The 22,866-nt window shown below is 38.1% G+C and overlaps 1 protein-coding gene across 5 annotated transcripts in view; it reads left to right on the forward strand.

Moving 5' to 3' along the window:
* NELL1 (neural EGFL like 1) overlaps positions 1 to 22,866 on the forward strand; it is a 293,137-nt gene that overhangs the window by 157,986 nt on the left and 112,285 nt on the right. For all 5 annotated transcript variants that reach the window (XM_063332728.1, XM_063332731.1, XM_063332732.1 and 2 more), the window contains exon 14: positions 19,824 to 19,946. In XM_063332728.1, coding sequence (XP_063188798.1) covers positions 19,824 to 19,946 — 123 coding nt within the window. The remainder of the gene's footprint in view (positions 1 to 19,823; positions 19,947 to 22,866) is intronic.

Genomic DNA, 22,866 nt, shown 5'->3' on the forward strand with positions numbered 1-22,866 from the left:
TTTCTATTCACTATCAGTATTATTAATTCCTAGTATTAGATGTGCATTTTTACAGAAATCAGCTTTGCGATATAAGCAATGGTGGTGTGAAGATCCTGTGATAGCTTTTTTTACTCTCTGATTACTCACCATGCAATATAATGTTACCGTTTAGAAACAAACATTCTAAAGATAAAAAGTGATAGGTACCATAGGAAGAATAAATTCAAAATACTGTCCACTGGTATGGCAGGGTGGCCAAGGGTAGCTTGAAAATGAAGTACTGAACCAGTGCAGTGCCCTGCACAGGCAAACTTACGTGGCTTCTCAAAGCTCTTGTGTAACCTCTTTAAGACCAGCATTGCAGAGACTAAAACTAAAAGTCCTCTCCACTGTTACGAAAGATCTAATGATTTCCGCCCAGTTGCTTGCTTTGCCTAAAATGAAAGATTATCTTTTTTTGTTTATTGAGTATGTTAAATCTTTATATAGTGCGACATTAGCCTTTTCTAATGCAAAGCAATCAGAAAATTCCTTTTACTCAATGCCTCCTGATAAAGAAAAAGGCAAATCTAATCTTTGAGGTACATGCTGTCCTTCTGCCTTCAATGATGTCTATATTTGCACGATTCACAGGTAACCGCACCGCCTGCCTTTTCTTTGTTAGCTAAAAATCAGCAGGAAGAGGAGTACGGAGTGCACGTTCAGTCTCCTTTCGTGTGCCACCTGCTTGAATGAGTTTGAGTAGTCCTGTACTGCTGTGTGAACTGGCTTAGCTAGCCAGAGATGAAGGCAAGAAGGCCAGCTCCCACTCCTCCTTCCCACAACCAAACTGAGTGTAAACTTGGTCTTCTGTCAGCTGAATTCACGAAGAACAAATAATGAAAGTGGTGTAAACTGGAAGTGGTGTAATTCAATAATCTTGGATACCCTCCTACTCGATATCTCTTCAGATAGCAGTCTAAAATCCATGATTGTTTCTTTTTTTTTCAGATAAAATTAATTGCCTTTTTATTAGAACCTGGCATCTTGATCTGCAGTTGACCTAGTGTTTGTTCTGTGACAGCCAGGTTGGTTGCTTCAGAGAAATTGCAGGCCTCCCTGCAACTATAATATATCATAGAAGGAAACTCTTTCCTTGGGTCCGTCTAATGATCATTTTGTGCCTTGAACCATAACAATCAATAGTTTCATAATTAAATCCTAGCTAGCAAAACTGTTCATGCTATTCATGTACATTAAGGGGCTACTATTTTGAATATTATTGGACTTAAACCCAATACCATCTGAAGTCTTTTATCAGGCCTGTTCTGTAAAATGGCTTTTTCTGTCTGTCCACCCTGATTTTTTCCCCCTTTAATTTCACCAAGCAAGAGAGCCTTTTTATTAATATTGGGTAAGAGACTTTTCTACATTCTGTTACTCATTTTACATACCTTTGTCGTAGCTGCTCTTCATTTTCTCATAAGCACTGAGTAATCATAATCTTTTAAATCTTTTTATTCATTTCTTTAAAGAAAACAAATGGGACCTTCCAAGGAAGAAAGTTAAGTGGATACATGAATATTATAGCGATCTTGGAAAAATAATCATTTTTATCACTTTCACGCTCCACAAAGAGGAGGAAAATTGCTGCTATCTGTTTAAATCCTTCAAATGCTATTTGTTGGTATAATTTCAATTGGCCACAATCCATTATTTTCAATGCCCTTGCATGGTAAGCTCTAATATAAAAATGTGATTACTTAACAGATGATAAAAGTAAAATTGTGTCGGGAAAGGCAGTCAGGTTATTATGAAATATCTAATCTAATGAGATTAGCTGAACTTGATGTGATTTAAACCAATCTGTTAGAAGCAACAGTAAAAGAAGAATAACAGCCAGAGAGTATTTAACAACAATAACAATTATAGTCCTAAGATATTTCCATTTGAATCCTTCATGATCCTTCAAAACAAGTGCGTATTGAGTGTCTTAGTATTTTTGTGAATCAGTCACCTTAGTTTTACAGTGAAGCGCAGATTACACACAAAATCTTATTGCAGGGATTTTTTTTCTCCTGTAAATATCTGTAAACTCTTTTTTTTTATTATTATTATTATTTTCTGTCTGTAATTGTTCAAATGATAACCATTGAAGTGCATATAACTGCGGTGGGAGGGCAGGAAATTTTAGCATTAGTGAAATATCAATTTCAGACATTGTGTAATGATGACGTCTACATTTTTTTTCTGTAGTTTCTTGACACTTGTGAGTTGGTGCAGACAATGATGCTCCTGATTGTCCCCTGCTTTTTAAATGCTATCTCATCTTTCTTTTCTAATAACTGGAAATAATGTGCAAAACCTTGTAGGAATTGCAGTCGTTCTTGTAGAGAAACATTCTTGCATTTTTCGATGTTTTCAGTTAGCATACAAAGTGTACACTTCTGTTTTGCTTTACAGAAAATACTGTTAAAGATTCTGTTCTAGTTCATCTCATTTCATTTTCATTCCAGTTTACTCTTTCTGAGCCTCAGCATTACCTTTTTTTTTTTTTTGAGCACTGAGTTGTATTTGTTACTCATTAGCTCATTTTCTTTCAGAGAATCTAAAGCTATTTGCATTCTATTGTATTACGTTTCATGGCTTTGTTCTCCTGTATCTTTTCTTACTGTCAAATGGAACTAATTTGTATCTTATTCCCATGCCGCCTCCTCTTTCTGTGTACAGCTGATAGAAATCTGAGTTATGAGGTTTCCTCCTTTGTACACGCAGTTCAGAAGGACCCCATTTTCAGGTTTTTTCCTTTATTGCTATTTGTCGTCTTTTAATCCCGTTGTATTTCTATGACTGGCCCAACGGTTATCATACCGGCATTGAGCAGAGATGTGGAGATCCCTTCCAGCCTACACAGAAAATGAGAAAAGCCTGTCCCAAGGTGAGGTGGTAATCCTGCTGTAGTTAATGATCTTTTTTTGATAGCTCTATTATTATTATACAGCCTACATTGTGCCTTCTCAAGCAAGAAATGGCACTCAGTGAGCAGCATCACAGAATAATAAATGTTTCTTTTTGAAAGGGTTTCTGAAAACCTTACAACACAAAGTCACAGGCTGTAATAATGCCAAGTAAGTATTTCAAAGAGAATAAACCTAAAATATGAATCTTCCCCATGAATTGTTCAGAAAAAGAATGGAAAATAGCATCATGAGCCAAAAATTGTCACTGTTCTTTGTGTTAGAAACAAAAGATGGAAATTATTTTTAGGTCTGGAACTAACCATTGGTTCACCCACTCCAAATGTACCCCTTCCCCTCGGGTGCTTAGCCTACTGAAGTTTCGGAGAAACACTGAAGTCAGAAAATGCCTTGTGTAACCGACTCTTCGCTACAGGATGCTCCAGGCTTATCTTAAGCCATTCCTTCCCCACGTTAAACATCCTCAATTTTTAAAGGACATTTCCCCTGTATTTTGCCACAGTTATTTAGTCACATTTTGGGGTGAAAAGAAAAGGAGGGATCTCCTGATGTTATTTTCTCCTTATAATCCCTCAGTGTCGCTCCTCCAGCAGGGGTCTGCTGAGCTGTGTCACGCTCTTTCTGAAGGCCCACGCCTAGACGCAGTTCTTGTTGGAAGTAAGGATTTAATACTGGGCTGCATTAGGCATTGTAATTCAGGGCTTTCCCAGGGTTAATTCAACTGAACTTTTCTTCTGACTTTGCATGGCTGCTTCTTGTAAGCTCTTTGGAAATAGAGCAGTTTGCCAGTGCTGGTATGGTCACTGGTGACAGGACTAGTGACATATCATTCATCTTTCCCAGTGTGACTACTTTTTAGGATGCCAAACGTGTATCAATTAGAATAGCTCTTTCTGGTTGAAAAAGATTACTTTCCTCTCATTACACGAGAGCTAAAAGAATCAATACTGTATGTGTATAATTTTTCAGCTAAAAGATTATTCCTGGTTGACCTTATCTTGCCTCTTGTTAAATATTTAAAACACATTTTTATCCTATTAATTTTCTAAACTGCATGTGAACCCAGTGAGGTGTGCCCCAAAAGATGAATTCCTTGAGTTGTAGCGGTATGAAGTATCCCACTGAATTTCAATTTGTGGTTCCAGGCAATTGTTCCGTTACACTAATTTGTTTCACCTCTCATCTTCGTCATGCAGTCACCTAGGATGCAGGGTCAAATTAGTATCAAAAGAAATCCTTTTTTCTCCTTCCGTATTAAACTATGAATATTTAATTATTCTAATTGCTATTAATTTTTAACATCTTAATTCATTGATCTTCTTCTGTGGCATTGGAGTGCTTGTGACTTATCTGTAAGGATCCTGCTTCTGCCGCTGTACGATGGAGGTTAGACGGAGGGCTCCTAGCTGACATCCGATCTGTACGTATGGGAGCTTGTGGCAGGAGATTTCCTCCAGGGAATTTGTCACCCTGATGCTGCAGGCCCTGTCTGTGTGTTCAGGTTTTCTGAGGAGTAGTTACAATCAAAAGCTCCATAGTCTTCTGGGGGAAAAGTTACTTAATTACTCTAATGCTAATTTAGTGCTGATTTCAGCGCTTGTGCAGCCGAGCTCTGGGATCCTTTGGAGAGGCATACACCTCTTCTCTGCCACAGTATTTTCTGTTCGCAGACATCTGTCACGTGTCACAAAAGTGACACATGAGGCACTGATCAGTAATGACTGTGATTGGGTTTGAGCCCCTTAAATGGAAGATGTTAAAAGGACTGAAATTATAGTCTTTATCAAACCTACGTGCAAGCATTACTTGATATCACTTCCTTTCCTTCCCGTCTGTAGGACATGGCGGGCGGGAGGCAGGGGAACCAGGAACTGTGTCTTTTCCTCTCCATATAGGGGTGTTCTTCTAGGAAATAGTCAATGAAGACAAAAAATGCCTTTGCATGGGTTAAAGATAGTATCTAGAGCAGGGATATTATTTGATGTGTTAAGTATGTCTTAATTTAAATTATAAAAGCATTTGATCTTTTTATTTCTTGAACTTCTGTGAAGCTAATGTCTGAGTATGTACCTCCTGACACCTTCCTCCAAATAATCTTACAGTGATCGTCTGTCTGATGCATAACCTGTGACAATAAGTTTACATCTTTTGCTTTCTCAATGGACTTTGTCAGACTTGTTTCAGCCGTTCCTTGTCTCCTACAGTGATTACCAGCAACCCTCTTCAAATTCTCTTGACTACTTGCTAGCTTTTGTACATACAAGCGATCCCTGAAATGTCAGTGGTGTCCCAGCATGTCATAATGTTTACCTGTCACCTAACAGTGATGAATGTCAGGTTTTGCTTAGATTTCTACCTTTTTGTTTCAAATGGTTCAAATATTCCAAATCCACTCTCTTCCCCGTTCTCGTCCGTTGGTAAACAATTTCATTGTATGAGATGAGTTTTGCAGTGATGTAACACCTTTGAACCATTGCTTTACAGAAGAGGTGGCAAAATTGTCTTCATGACCAAGTCATGTAGTCAGTTCATGAGATGGAATTCAGATGTTCTCACTGCTGGATCGTGCTTTCTCCTCTCGGCACGTGCTGCAGGAAGATCTGTGCCCAGTTTAGCTAGCAGCATCATTGCTTCCTAATCTGAGTTGGAGTGCTCTATATAATCCTGCTTTTATTCCCTGGAATATATTCTGGAATTAAATTCTAAGCAGTACAGTAGCGTGTGGTAATCATAGCTACATGTGCTTTGTGGAAGTTGTTTCTTGTGAACAAGAAGCTTCTTTCCAAGTTCACTATCGCTTGATTCTCATTTCTCATTTTCTCTCCCCTTTGACTTCTGTCTAACTCTTTCTGGTGAAACTTTGTAATCCTCCTCCTGAAGTTTCATGCTTCCTTCATATTTTGTGGTCATTTAACCCCACTTTCTCTCTCTCATTGAGTGCATATATATATGGATTTGTCTTATTAGTATTAGGTACTAAAGCTAAGCACAGAATTTCATTGTGCCTCCTTCTGTAAATTTATTTTTGCAGACATTCCTCACACTTGGTGTTTGCTTTCCTTCTTAATTAGCTCCTGCTTTGCCAAAGGCTGAATGCAGTATCCCAGTACCCACAGCAGGGAGACTTCGGGCAGCACTTTGTGAGTCAGTCACTGGTTAACACTGAAAAATGAGCCAGAAACTGAATGTGACTTCATCCCCTAGGGATGCGTCCCCTGCTCTGCATCTCCAGTGTATTTCTGCACTGCTTTCTGTGGTGTTTGATGATTTTTGGGTACTTCAGGTTACTGACTCTGTCTTTCCTAAAATGATGTTCTAAGTTTTTTTGGAGAAAAGGCACTTTTCTTGCATCATTAGTTTTCTGGGATAATCCTGTACTTAAATCCCTGTTTTTCTTGGGTAGTAATACGTACTGTTGCCACTTTTCTGTGACTGTGACTCTGAATGCATCTGGAGCAGAAGTCTTTCAGAGAAGAATTCCCTGTTTGAATGAACATCTACCAACCATGATCTTTTTTTCAGTCTCATGGATGATACGGTCGTGTATCTAAGTAATTTTTATTAAGTTTTACTTAAGTGATGAAATGCAAAATGAAGTTGTACTGTCATTACCCTTTGGTAAGTTAGTTGGGAAAGCCTGAGCAGTGTGCAGCATATAAATTCTGTTTGATCTATGTTTTGTCTCAGCAGTGGGATCTTCATACTCCGCAGTGTTGCTGATCTAAGAAGGTATAGTGGCAGCCAAAGGAACTCAGGTTGTGATCTTGTCAGATCTCATAAGACAAGTGTGGTCTATTGTGATCACTATTATGGTAGAATATCTCCAGAGAAAAACGTAGGTGCCTTAGGAAAAGGTGATGCGCCAGTTGCCAGTTCTGCTTTCAAATAAAAATTGATTCTGTGTGTTAAGAGTAAATATAATGCTGAAGTTGCACTTTTTGAAGGGTAAAATGATTTGATCACTTCCTTCCATGTAAAAATTCTATAGTATTTTTGTGAGGCTAAAGGAGTAAACTGAAGACTAATACACAGGAGTGACATAAAGAACTAGACTTACTTTTTTTATTACTTTACTTTTTTTTTTTTTTAAAGCGCTGAGAACCCACTTGTCCTAGTTCAATGCATTGGGGGAAGTTAAGTTTTCAGCACTCTGAGAAAGAAAACTATTTAGTAATTTAGATGCCTAAATACTGTCTTAGAAGCCAGTTCTTAGACACATCCATTTCTAAGAATCTCAGCCAGCACTCTCCGGCTTTGTTGGGTAAGCTGCAGCTAGGCAAATAGTCTGTTTACTTTTAGTAAGAAGCAACAATCCATCTCTGCTCTGTCAAAAGCTTCAAATGTACTAGAGTCCATCCTTTTTGCACCATTTGCTTAATTGCAAACTTGCACGTAAATCATAAAGGCGCTAAGTCTGACGGGGAACCTAATGTCTCTACTTTGTCTAACTTTGTCAAGAGAAAATTGAGAAAAGTATGCTGAGTCTTTGTGACTTTCATATCACCTGTAACAGACGCTCCAGCACTCTGCAAGCCTTTTCATTGCGTCTCTGATAGGCGCAAAGAAATAATACGTGTCCTGTTCTCATTATAACTTGAACTCTGCTGCAGAGCCTTAACTGTGATTTTTATGTGCTCTTCTATCAGCAGATTGACACATCTGTCACATGCGGGTTCATTTAGAAACAATTCCACCTTAGTATATTGCAGTAGCACTAATAGACTTTTGTGGCAGTTTGAAATGGGGTATGTATTGCTTTTTGTATTTTTTTTTTTTTTTTAATGTGGAAGTTAAAGCATCATCGAGTGCTGAAATCTGAAACTTTCTTGAACTTCTATCACCAATACAAGTTAATCAAGCCACGGTGAAATGTTGGCTAAAAATCGCATCTAAAGAGCTATTTCATACTTTTTGTATTAGTGATTTTGAGATTTCTGCAAGATAAAGCTTGCAGCTATTGTTGAACTGAAAATACCTGAAAGATGAGGTTCTGATATCGACTTCATAAAATATGCAGCTTTCACAATTTTATGGATAAAAAGCAGCCTGTCCTTTTAGGTTAAGTTATATTGCTATATAAATAAATCAGTACCATATTGCTTTAGGGTTTCTTTTTCTGACACAATGCAGGTACTTGGACAATATTCAGCTTTTAGCAACACAGAGGCAAAATAAAACTTTATCTTAAGAAGTAGCGGTAACAGGCATCTCTCCTGAAAACTGTAAATTAGGCAGTGGAAACTGATGGACAAAGTCTCAGTTTTTCAGATTGTGTTGTTATGCGTGATTTCTTTATTTTCCTAAGAGAATGTCCTATTATTTAGAGAAGCTGAGAACTTCATAGAACTGTGTTTTTACCATTCCTCTATCAATATCACTGCTCCGGCCTAGCTGGAACAGTGCAGTTGTTCTCTTTCACTGTGGTACATCACGTTGAGTTCAGGGCTTTCCTTCTCTCTGTATGAAATTCTCTGCTTTCTATCTGTGTCAAGAAAAGCAAAAACTACTTACAGAGATTTGGAGTAAGTACTGGTTTACAAATATACAAACCAAAATACACAATCAGTTTGTGCTTCTGGGCCTGGATTTGTTTTTTTTTGTGGGATAACTCCTAATTCCACTGAAGTCAATTGTAAAAATCACATTGACCATTTGGGATCAGGCTAAAGGTCATAGAAGGTGCCTCGTAAAAGTCCAATGGCTTGATGCTTAACTGGTTTGTGGAAAACACAGGGATTGTTTTAGAAGTTTAATATCCCATAATAATAATCAAGATGACCATGTTCATTAGCGTGCTCCCATTAAAAAATGTTGGTATGCATTATAGTTCAGGCGTGATAACGTGACTTGGGTGAAGTACTGTGTGTGTGTGGCAGTGTTCGGAACAGAACGAGCTTCCAGGATGTGGACCTGTGCTCTGACCATGGCGCCGCACGGCTGCACTGTATCTTTTAGGAAATCTGGAATTTCATCTGACTTCCTTGAATGAATGAATGAATAAATAAATAAGAGTCTGGCACGCAGACCAGGTTACTGCAAACCTCTGGACATACGCTGCATAGCCTGGTCATTCTGGTTTATGAATCCAATTAGGAGAAATGCTTTTAAGATCTTTTAGTGCTTGCAGATGAGGGTGTAGCTATTTGCTCTTCAATACCACATGTTTCCAATATGTACAGTATTACATCTTTGAGAACTTTGTGAACCATTTCTTGTTTCTCTGAGACTTTGACTTAATCATTGATAGCCGTTAGTCTTAAAAATGGATTCTATTGGGGTGTGTTTCATTAATATTACACTATGTGCTCCCTTCACCCTGTGCAAAGGTTTACAGAACGGGGATCAATTCTGAGCTGTAGGACCAGAAATGGAGCTCCTGTGTGCTCTATTACCATTAAAATTAGGAATACTCTGAGTCTGTAAGACTGAACATGGGTAATCTTTACTATTTAGATCTAGTTCCGAATGATCATTTGATCTTCATTGAGTTCAGCCTCAGTCCTGAAGACTATGAGCAGTACGGATGTGCCAGGTCTTTGCTCAGTCAGAAACTGTACTTGCAAAAGAGTTTATTCTTTTGATGGTATGAATTTGCCAACTCTTCAAAGCATAAAGATAACAAAAGAACTTTTTTGACAATGGAGTGTGGTTTCTTAGTGGAATTTTTTCATTGCATTTCTAAATCTGCACTATACAGACCCTTCCAAACTCCAGTCCTGAGTTTCTCATCTAGATGTGGTTTGAATTGAGTTTGGCACCTGTCTTCATGATTGCGTTCAAAGTTTGCTGGCAGGTTCTAGAATTAAAGATATACATTGCTAATGACAAAGTTGCCTCAACTATTTTTGTTATGTGAGAAATATGATGAGATTGAAGAGGTAGAAACTGTAATGGATTATTAATCCTCCAGCACAATCATACAAGCTGTCCTAGTGCGTAGTGTTTACATATGTTTTTTTTCTTAAGGTCACTTTTCAGCATTAGAAAACAAGACCAAACTGAATAATCTAGCTTTCAAAAAGAAGTCCATGAAATTGCGTCAGTGTCCCTTTTCAATTTAGAGTATGCCAGGTGGATTGCCATTTAATTATCAACCTTCTTGCTTGTTAAGGATACGCTTTAGAAATTTCTGTGTATGTCAGGATTGTGAGTATTGCCCTGGTATACATGCCACGGAAATTCAGTGTCAAAACCACCTTGATAATACAGCTCTTCACACTAATAATCTAGTAGCTGTTCTTCTATATTAATAAAATGATTTTAATATTCTATACTAATTTGATATGTCTACTCAACTTAAACTTTAAAAGATCAGGGAAATACAATTTAAATGTAAAGGTAACAATGGTGTACGCTTCCAAAGATTCTTGAATTCAATGCTGGTTTTCTTTAACCTTGGGGAGCTTCTTATCGGGGTGCCAAGTGTCCAAGCCTTAAACACAGTTTTTCAGGGTTTCACTTTTTTTTTAGTTTCTTCTCATTTTCCTTTGCTTTCTTGTTATCTTTTTTCTTTTTTAGTATCATGATCAGAAAACAATGAAACCAAATGTCTATATTCTTAACAATGTTATATAGGCATTTAAGATATATGTGCAAATATTTCACACTGTGCTAGCAAGAGATCCACTTCTGTTTTCGTCTCTTGCAGAAAACAAATGCAGTGTTACTGTCAGCAAGGCTACCTATTATTCATCTTGATTTAGCAAAAAGTAAACATTTTTATTGTAACAGTTTAGAATTTCCTATCCCTTCTCAATAAATTCATCTCATGGAAATTCAACTGGGTATTATTGGTAGTTGTTTTTATAACGTAGTGAGGCAGAACAGAGGATCAGAGCATAAAGTACTTTTCCCTTGGGGAAAAAAAAAAGTAAAAAAAAAATATATATATATACACAAATGCTTTAAATTAGGTATTGCCATTCAGAGAAGAGATACTGGAATTATTGCAGATAGTTCTCTGAAAATGTCAGCTCACTGCTCAGCCGTGGTCAAAGACGAGCAGAATGGTGAGATCCTTTGGGAAAGGTATTGAGTCTGTCTTGAATCCTGTGGGCACTTCTGGTCTGTCCATCTCAAAAACTGCGGGGATGACTTGGGGACCTTCAGTGCAAGAGGGGACATGGTAGAGCAGAACTCCTTCAGATCGCAGAACTGGATACATCCTATGCGTGCTTGTGCACACGCTCTTCAGCATAATTACGATGTGAATAGCTGCCAGCAAAAGGTCTTGTGTTGACACAAAAAAAAATTTAAAGTGTGTCTGATACTTTATTATTTTCAAACAGAACCTGACTTTTGCTTTTATGTAGTGGGCTTAGTCACATAATTAAAAGTATAATATGAAAAATGGGGTTAAACAGTAACGTGTGAAGGCAAATGCTGAAAGTGTAAACCGAATCGAATACTAATGAGGGTAGACCATCCAGTCTTAATAGCAAATACTTCTTCATTGACTATTCAAAAATAGTTCTAACTCAGTACACTTTAGGTTTCTGTATGTTAAATTAAGGTAAGCGTAAAAGGGAAAACGTAAGCTTCTTATGAAAAATACTGGCTTATGAAATGTTTTGTGTACTACAAATGTTTATGGAAAAATTGAGGTCCTCTTCTTTTTATAGTGTATCTTTTTGTCATCCACATTTTTTCTTTTTTCTGTCCATATATATAACGTAAGAGTGGAACTTACGGGATTCATAGAAATAAGGATCATTAGTAAGGTCAATTTTTTGGCAGTAAATAATGAAGTCTCTATGTACTGGAACATAATACGGACCTTTGCATTCGTATCTGCTTTCTGCTTCTTGCTGAGGGGAAATACAGAAGGCCAGGCCCCTCAGTGCAGAAGGGATGAGTTGTAAAGACTTCACTCCCCGAACGTTGAAACCATACCACTGATGTACAGATCTCATTGTTGCCCACGTTTGTGTACTGGCCTCTTTAGGATGAGACAGGAGTTTTAAGTCCATTTTCCCCTAGATATATCCACATGTTAGTTATGATGCATATTAAGTATGTGAATAAGACTACATTGGTTTTGTTTATGATCTTCTAATACGTGACTATAAAGAAGATTTCATTGTGGTGTGAAAAATCTAAACTGAACAAACCAACTAATAATTAAAGCTGAAATTGAGTCACTGAGACAAATCTCAGGGATTCTCTCTAAATATCAGTTTAGGAACATGAATATTATTTTGTTACATTGTTCCTAGGCAGTTCTAGGCAGATTACTTTAGAATAGAATAAAAAGAATAAGCATGGCTTACATTAGTAGTTTATTTTATAAACTTGATCGTAGATAGGTGAATGTGACTCAAATGTAACCAGATGCCAGAAAACCAAAGGAAGAATTTTTAGTTTATGATTCAAAGGAAATACTCAAGAGGTTTTATTCAGACAGGCAACTGCATGCACATTCAGAATTTTATACTCAAATTAAATTCCACTATTTCTTCCTAATTACCCAAGAGCAGCATATGTCTACTCTTTTAGAATGCAGTCTAAATAATTTCATAGTTAACACCAGAAGCTGTTTGTTGTGTCGTAAATTACAATAGCATTTTAATTTCTTATTAAAAGAGCTGCAAATCTAGTATTTCTGCCGTACTTTGTATGTTTAACTGCTCCTAAGGATAAAGTTGCAGCGCGTCCTTACGTCAGGGAACAGTGGGGCTTCTCTGTCCTTACGTCAGGGAACGGTGGGGCTTTTCTGTCCTGCGCCCTGTTCCTTCGTCCTGTTTCCTTGCGGAAATGGACAGGCTGAGCTTGGATGAATGAAGTTCAGAATGGGCATAAACTTTACTTTGTTTCTGTAATTCTCGCGAGCAGGGGAAAATACAGTGGGGTGGTTTTGGTTGTTTTCCTCTTTCAGGGTTGTCTGGATCCACAATTAGCTATTATCTTTCACCAGCTTACCATCTGCAAGGTAATTTCTTTTTTGATGTATGCATCTTGTTTCTAATTGCCCTGGTTTTCTGGGGGAGGTTCCTCCTGTGTTTTCAGAATAATGCTTCCTTTTACGCAGTCTATTTAACAGCTATCCCTTTTGTTTCACCAGAACGTCTTATGAGCTGAAATCCTGGTTCAGCTAAGTCTACAATTTTTCCGAAATTCAATTTTTTAATCTCTCATTTTTAAAGCCTTAGTTATTGCAGAGGCATATGAATCCTAACGCCATGCAACAAAGCATTGCTTCTTTTTAAAAGTACTTGGAGAGATGGCTTTCTCCTTTTGGAGTTTTCAAAGGCTGTTGCTTAACTGTTACCAGACAGATAACTAATTTTACATTAGGGCAGGCATTCTATTCAAATGGCCTCTGTATTAATAAGCAATGGTAGCATCTGATGACCTTGCTATTCCATAAGTGAGTTGTCTCTATTGTAAGTCTCTTGGTGTCTAGAAACGTTTGCTGTGTTTGTGGTTACGTACCCCAGAAGCAGACTGTTATCTCAACAACTTAGAGATCGACTTAGATTTCCTTTCAATATCGTAAAAATGAGAATAAATAGAAATAGTCAGAATTGTTGCGCAGCGTTTTCCAAAGATGAATGTTTTATTATTCAAGTATGAAGGCTTTGAGGAACTAATGGAAGAAAATCCTTACAATAAGAAAATCGTTTCCATCTTGTAAGCAAGTTTAAATTGGGGCCTTTTCTTGTAATGAGAAGTGAGAGTAACTATGGTGAAAGACCATTCAATGGGATATGTCTCCAGTAATTGCATTCCAGTGTCAGTCCTTTTCTGAAGAGCGGCCTTACTCAAAGAAAATAAAGATAAAAAGGTTAGCACTTTTGCTGAAAAATAAATCCTGTGTCAAATGTATCTTTTAGAAATTTTAAGTTTGGAATCCATTATAGGCTTTTGAACTGTGCAAGAGAAAGCTATCCTGATGTTACAGTGAATTATGACTCTTCACCAAAAGGTTCGTAGCTTTACTAGGTGTTGTTTGTTATACATTTTCAATCTATGGTTCTAATTTTCTATTAAATGTTTTAGACAAAGTGTACAACAGTCCAAGCACTTGAGTTATTCCAAGCATGTACAGAAAAGAAAAAAAAAAAAAGGCAAGCTAAAGCCAAGTAGATCCTGCCTTTAGAGCCCATACAAATCCAGTGAGTCTAACGGTGTTGTCTCTTTCGGCGTGGGAAAGCAGAAGCATCCTAGAAATTCTATAGTACCTCTGAAAAATGATTTTAAAAAAATATACATGCAAAATATAACCAAAGACCATCTTCCTCTTGTGTAACAAATAGAAAAAGATTCTATTGAAAAGATTGCTTCAGTAAAAAATGTGGGTATTTATAATACTCAAAACTTCAAGAGTGTAGAAATATGCCATTTTTTATTACTGACAGTTCTTCTGATGCTAATTGTCAGAGCTGCCTGGAACCTTTCACAAACACTACATTTCATGTACCTATGAATAGAGAAAATTTGTATTTACCTATAATGGTTTCTTTATACATTTAGGTATTTGTGCATCTATATTTACAAATACATGACAAATAAATCCTTTTTTACTTTGCACGTGTTCTGAATTATATTTATGTGGTTGTTTTTACTTACTGCAAAGCTGTTTGTATGGTGTGGGCGGCTTTATGCAGAATACGCTACCTCAAGCAGACAAAATCTTTGCGTGGCACCCTCCCCCCTGCCCCCAGTGCTTTTCCTACTGCGTTTTTCCAGTTACATTTAGCCCAGAACGGAAGGTATTTTTCAAGTACCAGAAAAGAAAAGTGGTTATGTGATTTGTCGGTAAGATTAGGCTAGAAAAATGGGGATATGGAAGATTTGGAATATGGGTGCCTGAAGGTTGCTGACTTTTTTGTCCTTGTTTGAATATTCCTATTTACAGTTGAGACTGAAGCGATGAGCCGTCAGCAGGGGTACATAGTCATGGGGGAGCAGCTGGAACGCTTGCTCATTTGAGGTGTGCAGGAGCTGCTACAACCTGCAGATGCTTTAACTTAACTTCATTAGCTTAAGTAGGTACCTGTGTTTTGGAGAAAGCGACAGGTCTGTTTAAAATTTAAGCAAGTGGCTTCACAGCTGAAATGCATCATGGTTGATTATTCTGCTGTTGGCAAAGGTGTAGCTAATACAGCTGTTAGCAGAGGCTTGACCTTTTCTAGGGAATGTTCTGTTAGCAGACGTGGAGCGTAGTTGTGTTCCTGGTCTCCTGCTGCCTCAGGTACTATTCAGCTGTTGTTTTTTTACATATGTAGGCAGTAGATGTTGGCTGCTGATGCTGCAGATGCTGGTGTGCTGTTTGCTTGCTTGGGGTCCAGCCGCCTGGTTCACCACACCAGTACAGGGGGATGCAGCGTGGTCACAGCTCGCGCTGTGGCAGTCTGGTAATTGTGCTTGTTTCAGCAGTTTCTTACTCATTTCATGTGATTGAGGCTTCAACAGGAAACAGTCCGTGTTTACCCATTGTACTGTAAGTATTTTCTTCTCCGAGATTTCAGGAAAAAGGAGATATTGTGTTTGTCCTAATATCAATGTGCTCACCTCACAGACCAGCCTGTGTTTTGGTATAAGGTGGTTTTCTGCAATTTGTAGGACGCATTGGTGCTTCTTATGATAGGATGTGCAACTAACCATCTACTTGAAACTATTTTCTGGTGAATTAACTTTGCTTTTTATGCGATTGTTATCTCTATAAGGCTATGTAATATTGAAACAAATTCTGTCAGCTCCCGAGTATTCTAATCATCAAGATAAACTTATTTTTATTAGGTTGCCTGTGAACAAAGTAGAGATAACTATACTTATCTTCAACTACTGTGCATGTGCCATCGTGTAACGCTACCCACGAAAAACATCAGTGTCCCCAGAGCTGTAGTGCTATCAGAGCGGAATTCTGTCCCAGTTGATGCAGGTTCAGTTGCCTGCGGCAAGCAGTTAACCGGGGTTGGCAGCTTTTTCAAATAGAAGTTTTCTGTAGAGATTTTGTTTTAAAGGCATTATTGCTTCAAAGCTGAAGCGTTGGTTAATGTATGCAGAGAGGACACCCACAGTTGATACAAGTCACGATGCCACAGTCATACCGTGCAGGGGGCAGAGAGATGGTTTTGTAAAAGGATGACTAATTTCTAAGCAGTCATCTTTCCAGTGCTTTTGGAGGCTGATGGCCATCCTCAGGTAAAGGCTGAGGAAAGAATGAATTTTGTAGTGATTGCTTCACAAGCTGGACCGGTTAAGTTGTGAACTCAGAAAATAAGATGCTCTTGAGGATTTTGGAAAAGTTCATGAAAGCTTTTGGAAATTTGAGAAGGTTTTTATCCAGAAGGGAAATATTAGGTTTAAATGTGTAGTTTGCTGGCCTTAGCTGTAGCTTGGTGGCCAGGAAACAGCGACAGGGGAAGCTGAAGCCTCAGAGATGATGTGCCCTGTCACACCTCATCTCTGCTTGCAGGAAAAATAAATAAAGTAGAAGGTGATTGTAGTAGTAGAAGTAGAAGATGATCAAAGCAGTTGATATGTGATTCTTTCTTTTTTGCAATAAAAGATTGACATCCTTTAATTTTCTGTAAAATGTTTAGTATTTGAGGATTTCAGAAAAATGACAAATACTAGGAAAAAAAAATAGAATCCTGTAATATCCTCATTTTATAGAGGGAAACAGAGGCACAAAAAGGTAACTGATCTCTCAGCTTTACCATGACCAATCACAGAATAGAGGGGGCAATAACCAGGATTCCTGAGTAAGAGAAACAGTAACGCTGAAGATAATTTCCAGAGATCTCATAAACAAACTAACTTGACTGGAAGCAAAGAATGGTGCTGCTGTTGTAACTCTTCTTCTGAAATGGTACCTGTTTCTTGAAATGGATATTAATAATCCAGGGGAATGAGTTGGTGGGTCAGGGATTTGTATCCTCCAGTACTGTCCTCCTCAGCAAGCCTGAGGGTTCTTTTTGTCTTTGAGCATGAGCTCCTTTTGTGTATATTGGATAACAAATGGAAGCCGCAGAGAGATGGATGGCTTCAGTCATACCTAATGATGACAATTTAATTCTTGAGCAAGGCAGCATACTTATTCATATCTACATGTATATGCGTCTGTATAAAAAAATTTAAAATTACTTTTGTTTTTGGCTTTTAGAGTCCCCTTTCTTGTGCTTCTCATTTTCAGCTGAAAGGGAAGTTGTCAGAATTTCTAAGGTATGACTTTGAGATTTTTGTCTCAGCTCTCCCCTCTTTGGTGCTTTGGATTGATAGTTTGTGACTCCTTTCACTTGTTTTAGAGTGTGCTTCTCTTCCGATCTTTGATTGCTTTCTAGTCAGATAGTATTTACCATAACATTAAAGCAAAAGCAAGTTCTGTCTGATGTGCTTGAATGGGGGATTTTGGAAAGCGATGTCTGTAAGAAAGGGATGCTCTTTGCAAATTAGTCATAATCTCCTTTGAGTTTAAACAGAACGTGAGCCTGCTTTCCATGCTCACTTCCCGACATGAACACCAAGTGCTCCAAAGGATGATGTCTTGTGAGGGAGAAGGAAACCCAAGGTAGATCACTACTGACAGCATCTTAAGGATTTTTCCATCTGGACTAAAAGATTTTTTTGTACCTTGACAGAAAATCAATGCTTTCTCATTCTTATTAGGTCTGTAGCAACATCATCTATAGACATCTCTACACCAGGGAAAACTTCATTTAAAGTTCCCATCGTTGCAGCCATATTGCTGCTAAGAAATTTTGGGATTCCTCATGCAGACAAGGTTCCCTTAGTCCTCCTTGTGCTGGCAGCATCAGGATGTCTCGTGAAGGGCAGGTTCCCATGGTCAGATTTGTTGCTAACTCTTCAAATTATATCAGCTTAGAAAAAAACCTGACCTCTTTTTAAAGTATGACTGTGGGAAAGCAGCTTTGTCAGTGCTAAATCTTTCAATATCGCCAGCATCTGTACATCTGCAGGAGAGGTAAATACAATGATTTACATTGTCAAAGTCCTAGAGCAACATAGCGGAGCATAATCCCTTGTGTATTTTGGCAAAACACATATTTTACCACTGGGAAATCTTTTGTTTGTACTTGAAGTGCTGGGAAGGTAATCAACTAATTTGGGCAATTATTTGAGTAGGAATCTTCTTGTGTGTACGTGAGCCTATCACAAAGGCATTCTCATTATAGTTTGAATACGAGCACATGAAAGCTAATGGCAATAACTAATAAAAGTAGTAAGAGGAGGGCGAGATTATGGAGAGGGTGTCTCTCTTAAAAGGAAGCGTAATTCAGCTTCAGCTGCCTGCCGAGCACTTCCTTGGAGGGGAGCTCAGTACTTTCTGTGCCTGACCCAGCAGCCTGAGCACCATGAGACCGGAGTGGCAAGAATCGGGCGGTGGTACAGCTTCTTAAAAGATGAAGGAAGGAACCAGGCAGCCCTTGAAGAAGCCTTGCCTTCAGAATATGTAAGGCATCTGAAAATTGGCAAGGAGCTGAAGTGAATTACTAAGCAGAGCTAGGGACCAACATAAACTAACAAGTATAAATGTAAGCCTGAATTTATCAGCTGAAGCCAGGCACGTTTGAGCATGTGTGTGTGCGTGCGAGTTTCTTGCTAAAAGCAAAGAGTGAGCGAGTGATATATTGCTTTCATGCTCTTTAAAAGAAAATGGTTGTAATCCATATCATTTTGCTGTCAAATGTATTTGAAAAATAGAAAACTATGTCGGTTACATGTTCTGCAAGTAGTTATAAATGGTATTCCACAAGTTATTTGGTTTTCAGGGTTCCTTGGAATCCACCGTTCAAATCTTCATGTGTCTTGTGTTATCCTGAAATTGGCTGTCAATCTATACTACGGTAAAGTGAGGGCATTGCAGAGGTTAACTTTAGCCTCACAAAGACTGTCATCGTGGTGTTCTTAATGGAGAAGCTCTTTCAAAGGGCTTAATTCAGAGTCTGTATAAATGAGTATTTTACTCATATTTTAGAGGCACTACCTCTCTCTGTGGTCTATAGAGGGCTCAATTTAGTCCATAGTCCTTTGAACACCCCTTATTCACTGCTATATTTCAGCAAATCCTTAATTCCAGACAGGAAGCTTTGTGTGGTTTTAAGAAATTTCATTGCATCCTCTTGATTCCACTGAACAAAATAGTAAACCCACCAGTGCAAAAGTGTGAAATATCCAGGTTTTCTTTTTGCTGTCCTACTGCATTAAGGAAGCTCCTAATAATTGCAGGAAGAAGCGAGAAACTTCAGGGTCAGGTAGCTCGCCACCTCTAACTGAGGCTTTCCTAGAACAAAACGTAGCAGGAGAGTAAAGCGCAGGACCTGCAGCAAATGAGGCTCGGTGGCAGCAGTTAGAGTTGCAGGATGAAAGCGAAATACGGCCCATTTTTCTGGGGTTCGATGGTAGGAACAGTGCTCTAAAAATGTAAAATGTTATTACATGCTATTAGAGAAAGAGTCGGCTCAGTGTGCATTAGAGCAAGTGGCTGTGATAACTGAACTGTGTATTTAAAGACCGTGCTGTTAAGGCCTCTCTTGTGTTCGCTTACTGTCTATTTATGCTTATTACTCTTGGAGACGGACAGTGATGTACAGGTTAGTGTTCACAGCAGCTATTTTTCTGTGATACTCTTCTTCATGGATTTTTGTCATAGCCATATTTTGCTTTCTCACCAACTCTTCCCCCCCCCGCCACCACTCCCTGGTTTTGTACCTAAATAATCTACTGACACCATGCACGTGTTGTTGGGTCTCCTAGTGAAGCAGAGCCATAGCTGACTCCCCCACCAAACTCCCAGCATTCAGCCACTGAGGCAACCTCGTTATTCCACTTGGTTTTCGAATGCCACATCATCACACTGAAAAGCTCACTGTCTCTCTCGTAATTATTTTTATTTTTATTTTTTTTCCCCCCTTGTAGAGCATGATGAGTGTGGCAGCGGACAGCATAACTGCGATGAGAATGCAATCTGTACGAACACTGTCAGGGGACATAGCTGCACCTGCAAACCCGGCTACGTGGGGAACGGGACCATCTGCCGAGGTAAGTCTGTTCCTCTAGCAACACGGTAGAAGTGGCAGACTCTATTAATATTTTCTGACAGTCACCTACGTTCTGGTAACTTGTGATGGCTGGATTCTGTCAATGATTTGCTATAAGATTTATCATCTGGAAAATGGAGTATGCACGGAGATGATGGGAATTGATCTGTGCATAAGTTCACAGCAAGCAGGAAATATTTTTTGGAACGCTAGGAGCAAAGCACTTTTCATTTACTGTCACCAAATATTGTCATTTGAGCCAGTATCGTTCAGGTTTTAAGTGATGTTCACAGTTTTATAAACCGTGGATGGTATGCACTGTCACCTTTGGCTTTCAAAATTGAATCACATGCCTTCTGAATTAAGAAAATTGTCTTTTATGCTAACATCATATGGTTGTTATTTGACTAATCACATCAGGGTGGGTTTTTTTTAAAAAAATCTTTACCTTTAAATGTGTACTTTGAAGATTTCTCTGTTACGTAAGCAAGAAATACTGATAGGCAGCCATGCTTTCTCTGAAGTGGTAGATCATTTATTTAGGGTTGTTTTGGGTTTTGTTTCTGTAGAGAAAGAAACAAATACATTATATAAAAAGAGAGGAGGGCGTATATTAAACTAGTTGGCTTAGTGAGGCCTGTGTCATGAACTACTATTGAGTTGTAACTCATGCATTTATGAGTTATATTTGTCTCTTAAAAAGCTATTTTTTGTCTTGTCTGGGAGTGCATGCTTTCTGACTTTCTAAACAGACTTGCAGTAATAGAAAACTAACTTGATTTTTTTCAAATGACAACTAGTGAAATTGGGGAACGTAAAGGGTAAAATAGTCTGTATTTAGGTTGGGGGTACAAGAGACTGGATATTCATTTTCCAGAGTGGTGTGAATTGGCCGAGCAGTTCCTTTAAAGGAGAAGGAAGATTGACGTTGTTCTTGTTTCAAGCTCAAGTTCTTTGTTGAGGTTAGCTTGTCAACTGCGGAATTAGCGTATACCATCTGCCTGCTTTTGATGTGCCTTTCTTTGGGTACTGTCCGTCTGCACAAGAGCATCGCTGTATTGAAAACTGTACATGGTTTGTAAAGATTTAAGAAGTAATACAGAAATGTTACAAGAATGGTGAGCAAGTTAAATCTTGCTCTGTCTATATTGAAGACCAACAGGTGATATTGGGGAGAAACTCATTGTAGTATATTTTCAGCCTTTGATGGCAATGAATGGAAACTGCAGCACAGACAAGGAGAGTTTCAGGGAAATCTGCGCGAACAGCCTGTCTGACTGTGGTATTTTGTTTTTCTGAGGATAACACAAGACAAACCCTTAATCATATTTCTTTGAAACAGGGATGTTTGGATTAGTTCATAAAACCTGTGTTTTCACACTGGTTTCTTTGTTTGCACACCTGGATGTTTGGGTTAATGTGCCAAAAACTCAAAGCGAAACTCCTACTGCATATTTATTAATCTAGTAATGTTGAAATAATGAAATTGTGCTGGAGAAATGAAATAATGTTTTTCACATCAAAGTTCTGTTGAAATCTGAGTTATGGATAAAAATATATATTACACATTTTTTTAGTATGCCTTGAATTGCACACGTGAATGTAGTTATAGTTGCCTTTTTGAGATAGATGTACATGGAAGGAGAGGAAACGAAGTGCATTCTCTTGTTCTGACTGGGAAGCACAAATTGAAAAGGAAAGTGGAGATTATAGAAAGGTGTTTGCATTCTAATAGCTGTTAACGTCACTATGGGTAAGAATAATCTGGCACTGCATGGAATAGTTACTACTGCACGCCAGCTACTATTAGAATCGTGCGCATTTTAGTGAATAATAAAAACACTCAATGTAAAGCAGTGGTCTGGGTTTCTCAGCCTGGGGTTCTGTGGTCATTTGAGGTTTTTACAAGTTTGGACTGCTAATTTAAGAAATGTTTCCATTCTGCCTATGGTAGCACCAGAAGCACCACTTTTGCCTCTTTTTTACCAAGTTTAACAGTGGTAAGTTCTCAGTTACCACTCGCAGCGGTTTCCTTGCGCAAATGCTAGGATAGGCACAAGGAAAGAGGCGTGGATGTGTCAGGACAACTACAAACTGCTTATGTTGTCTTGTAATAATTTTGGGGTTTTATCTTCAGGCAATATAGATTGGAAAAGAGTAGATATAAGCCAAGGTGATAAGCTTAATGTAATATCGTCTGAAGATAGGACAAACATTTCTCTTCTCCTTGAGTCATCTGTAAGTGCTTTATAAATGTTTATATGTTATAGATGTGTGCATACACAAAACAATTGTTCCAACTACTGCTGAAATAACGTATCTCTGTAGTTCAATAAGAAATATTATTAATATTGTCCAGCAAAAGCATAAATAGGAAAACGATAATTTTACGGCGAGGGAAAAGGACTGGCTTTGTGTCTGATTCTACAATATATTTCAGCAATCTATTTTACCAATGGTACAAAAAATAAAATCAGAGTAATGTTACTCTTTGACTTTACTGGATAAGACTGTGGTAGTCTTTATAAAAAACCCAGAGTACTGTTATTTGTATTTTAGAAAAGAAAACTTATGTGTAGTTAAATTAAATTGCGTGGTGAACTACTGGTAAATACAGTGAAATTACTCTGGCAGGAATTCGTGGTGTTTGCATTTTTTTTGTGAAAAGTATGGAGAAATAAAAAGGACAGAAATAATCTGGATATGAATATTGTGATTGCTGGGGATTTAGAAATAAAAACAAATGTTGACGAGGAAAGCAAATATTTTTTTTTAAAAATCTGTATAATTAGGCTGTCACACTTCTTGAGTAGAAAAATAAATTTCATGCATAAGGAATTGCTTTACTGTAAATGTGGCAGACTAGACTATGTAATTAAAGACTGAATTGTGTCAAACTAGACGTGGAACCTGTCATGAAG

Source organism: Chroicocephalus ridibundus, chromosome 4, assembly GCF_963924245.1.
Source record: "Chroicocephalus ridibundus chromosome 4, bChrRid1.1, whole genome shotgun sequence".
Lineage (NCBI taxonomy): Eukaryota > Metazoa > Chordata > Aves > Charadriiformes > Laridae > Chroicocephalus > Chroicocephalus ridibundus.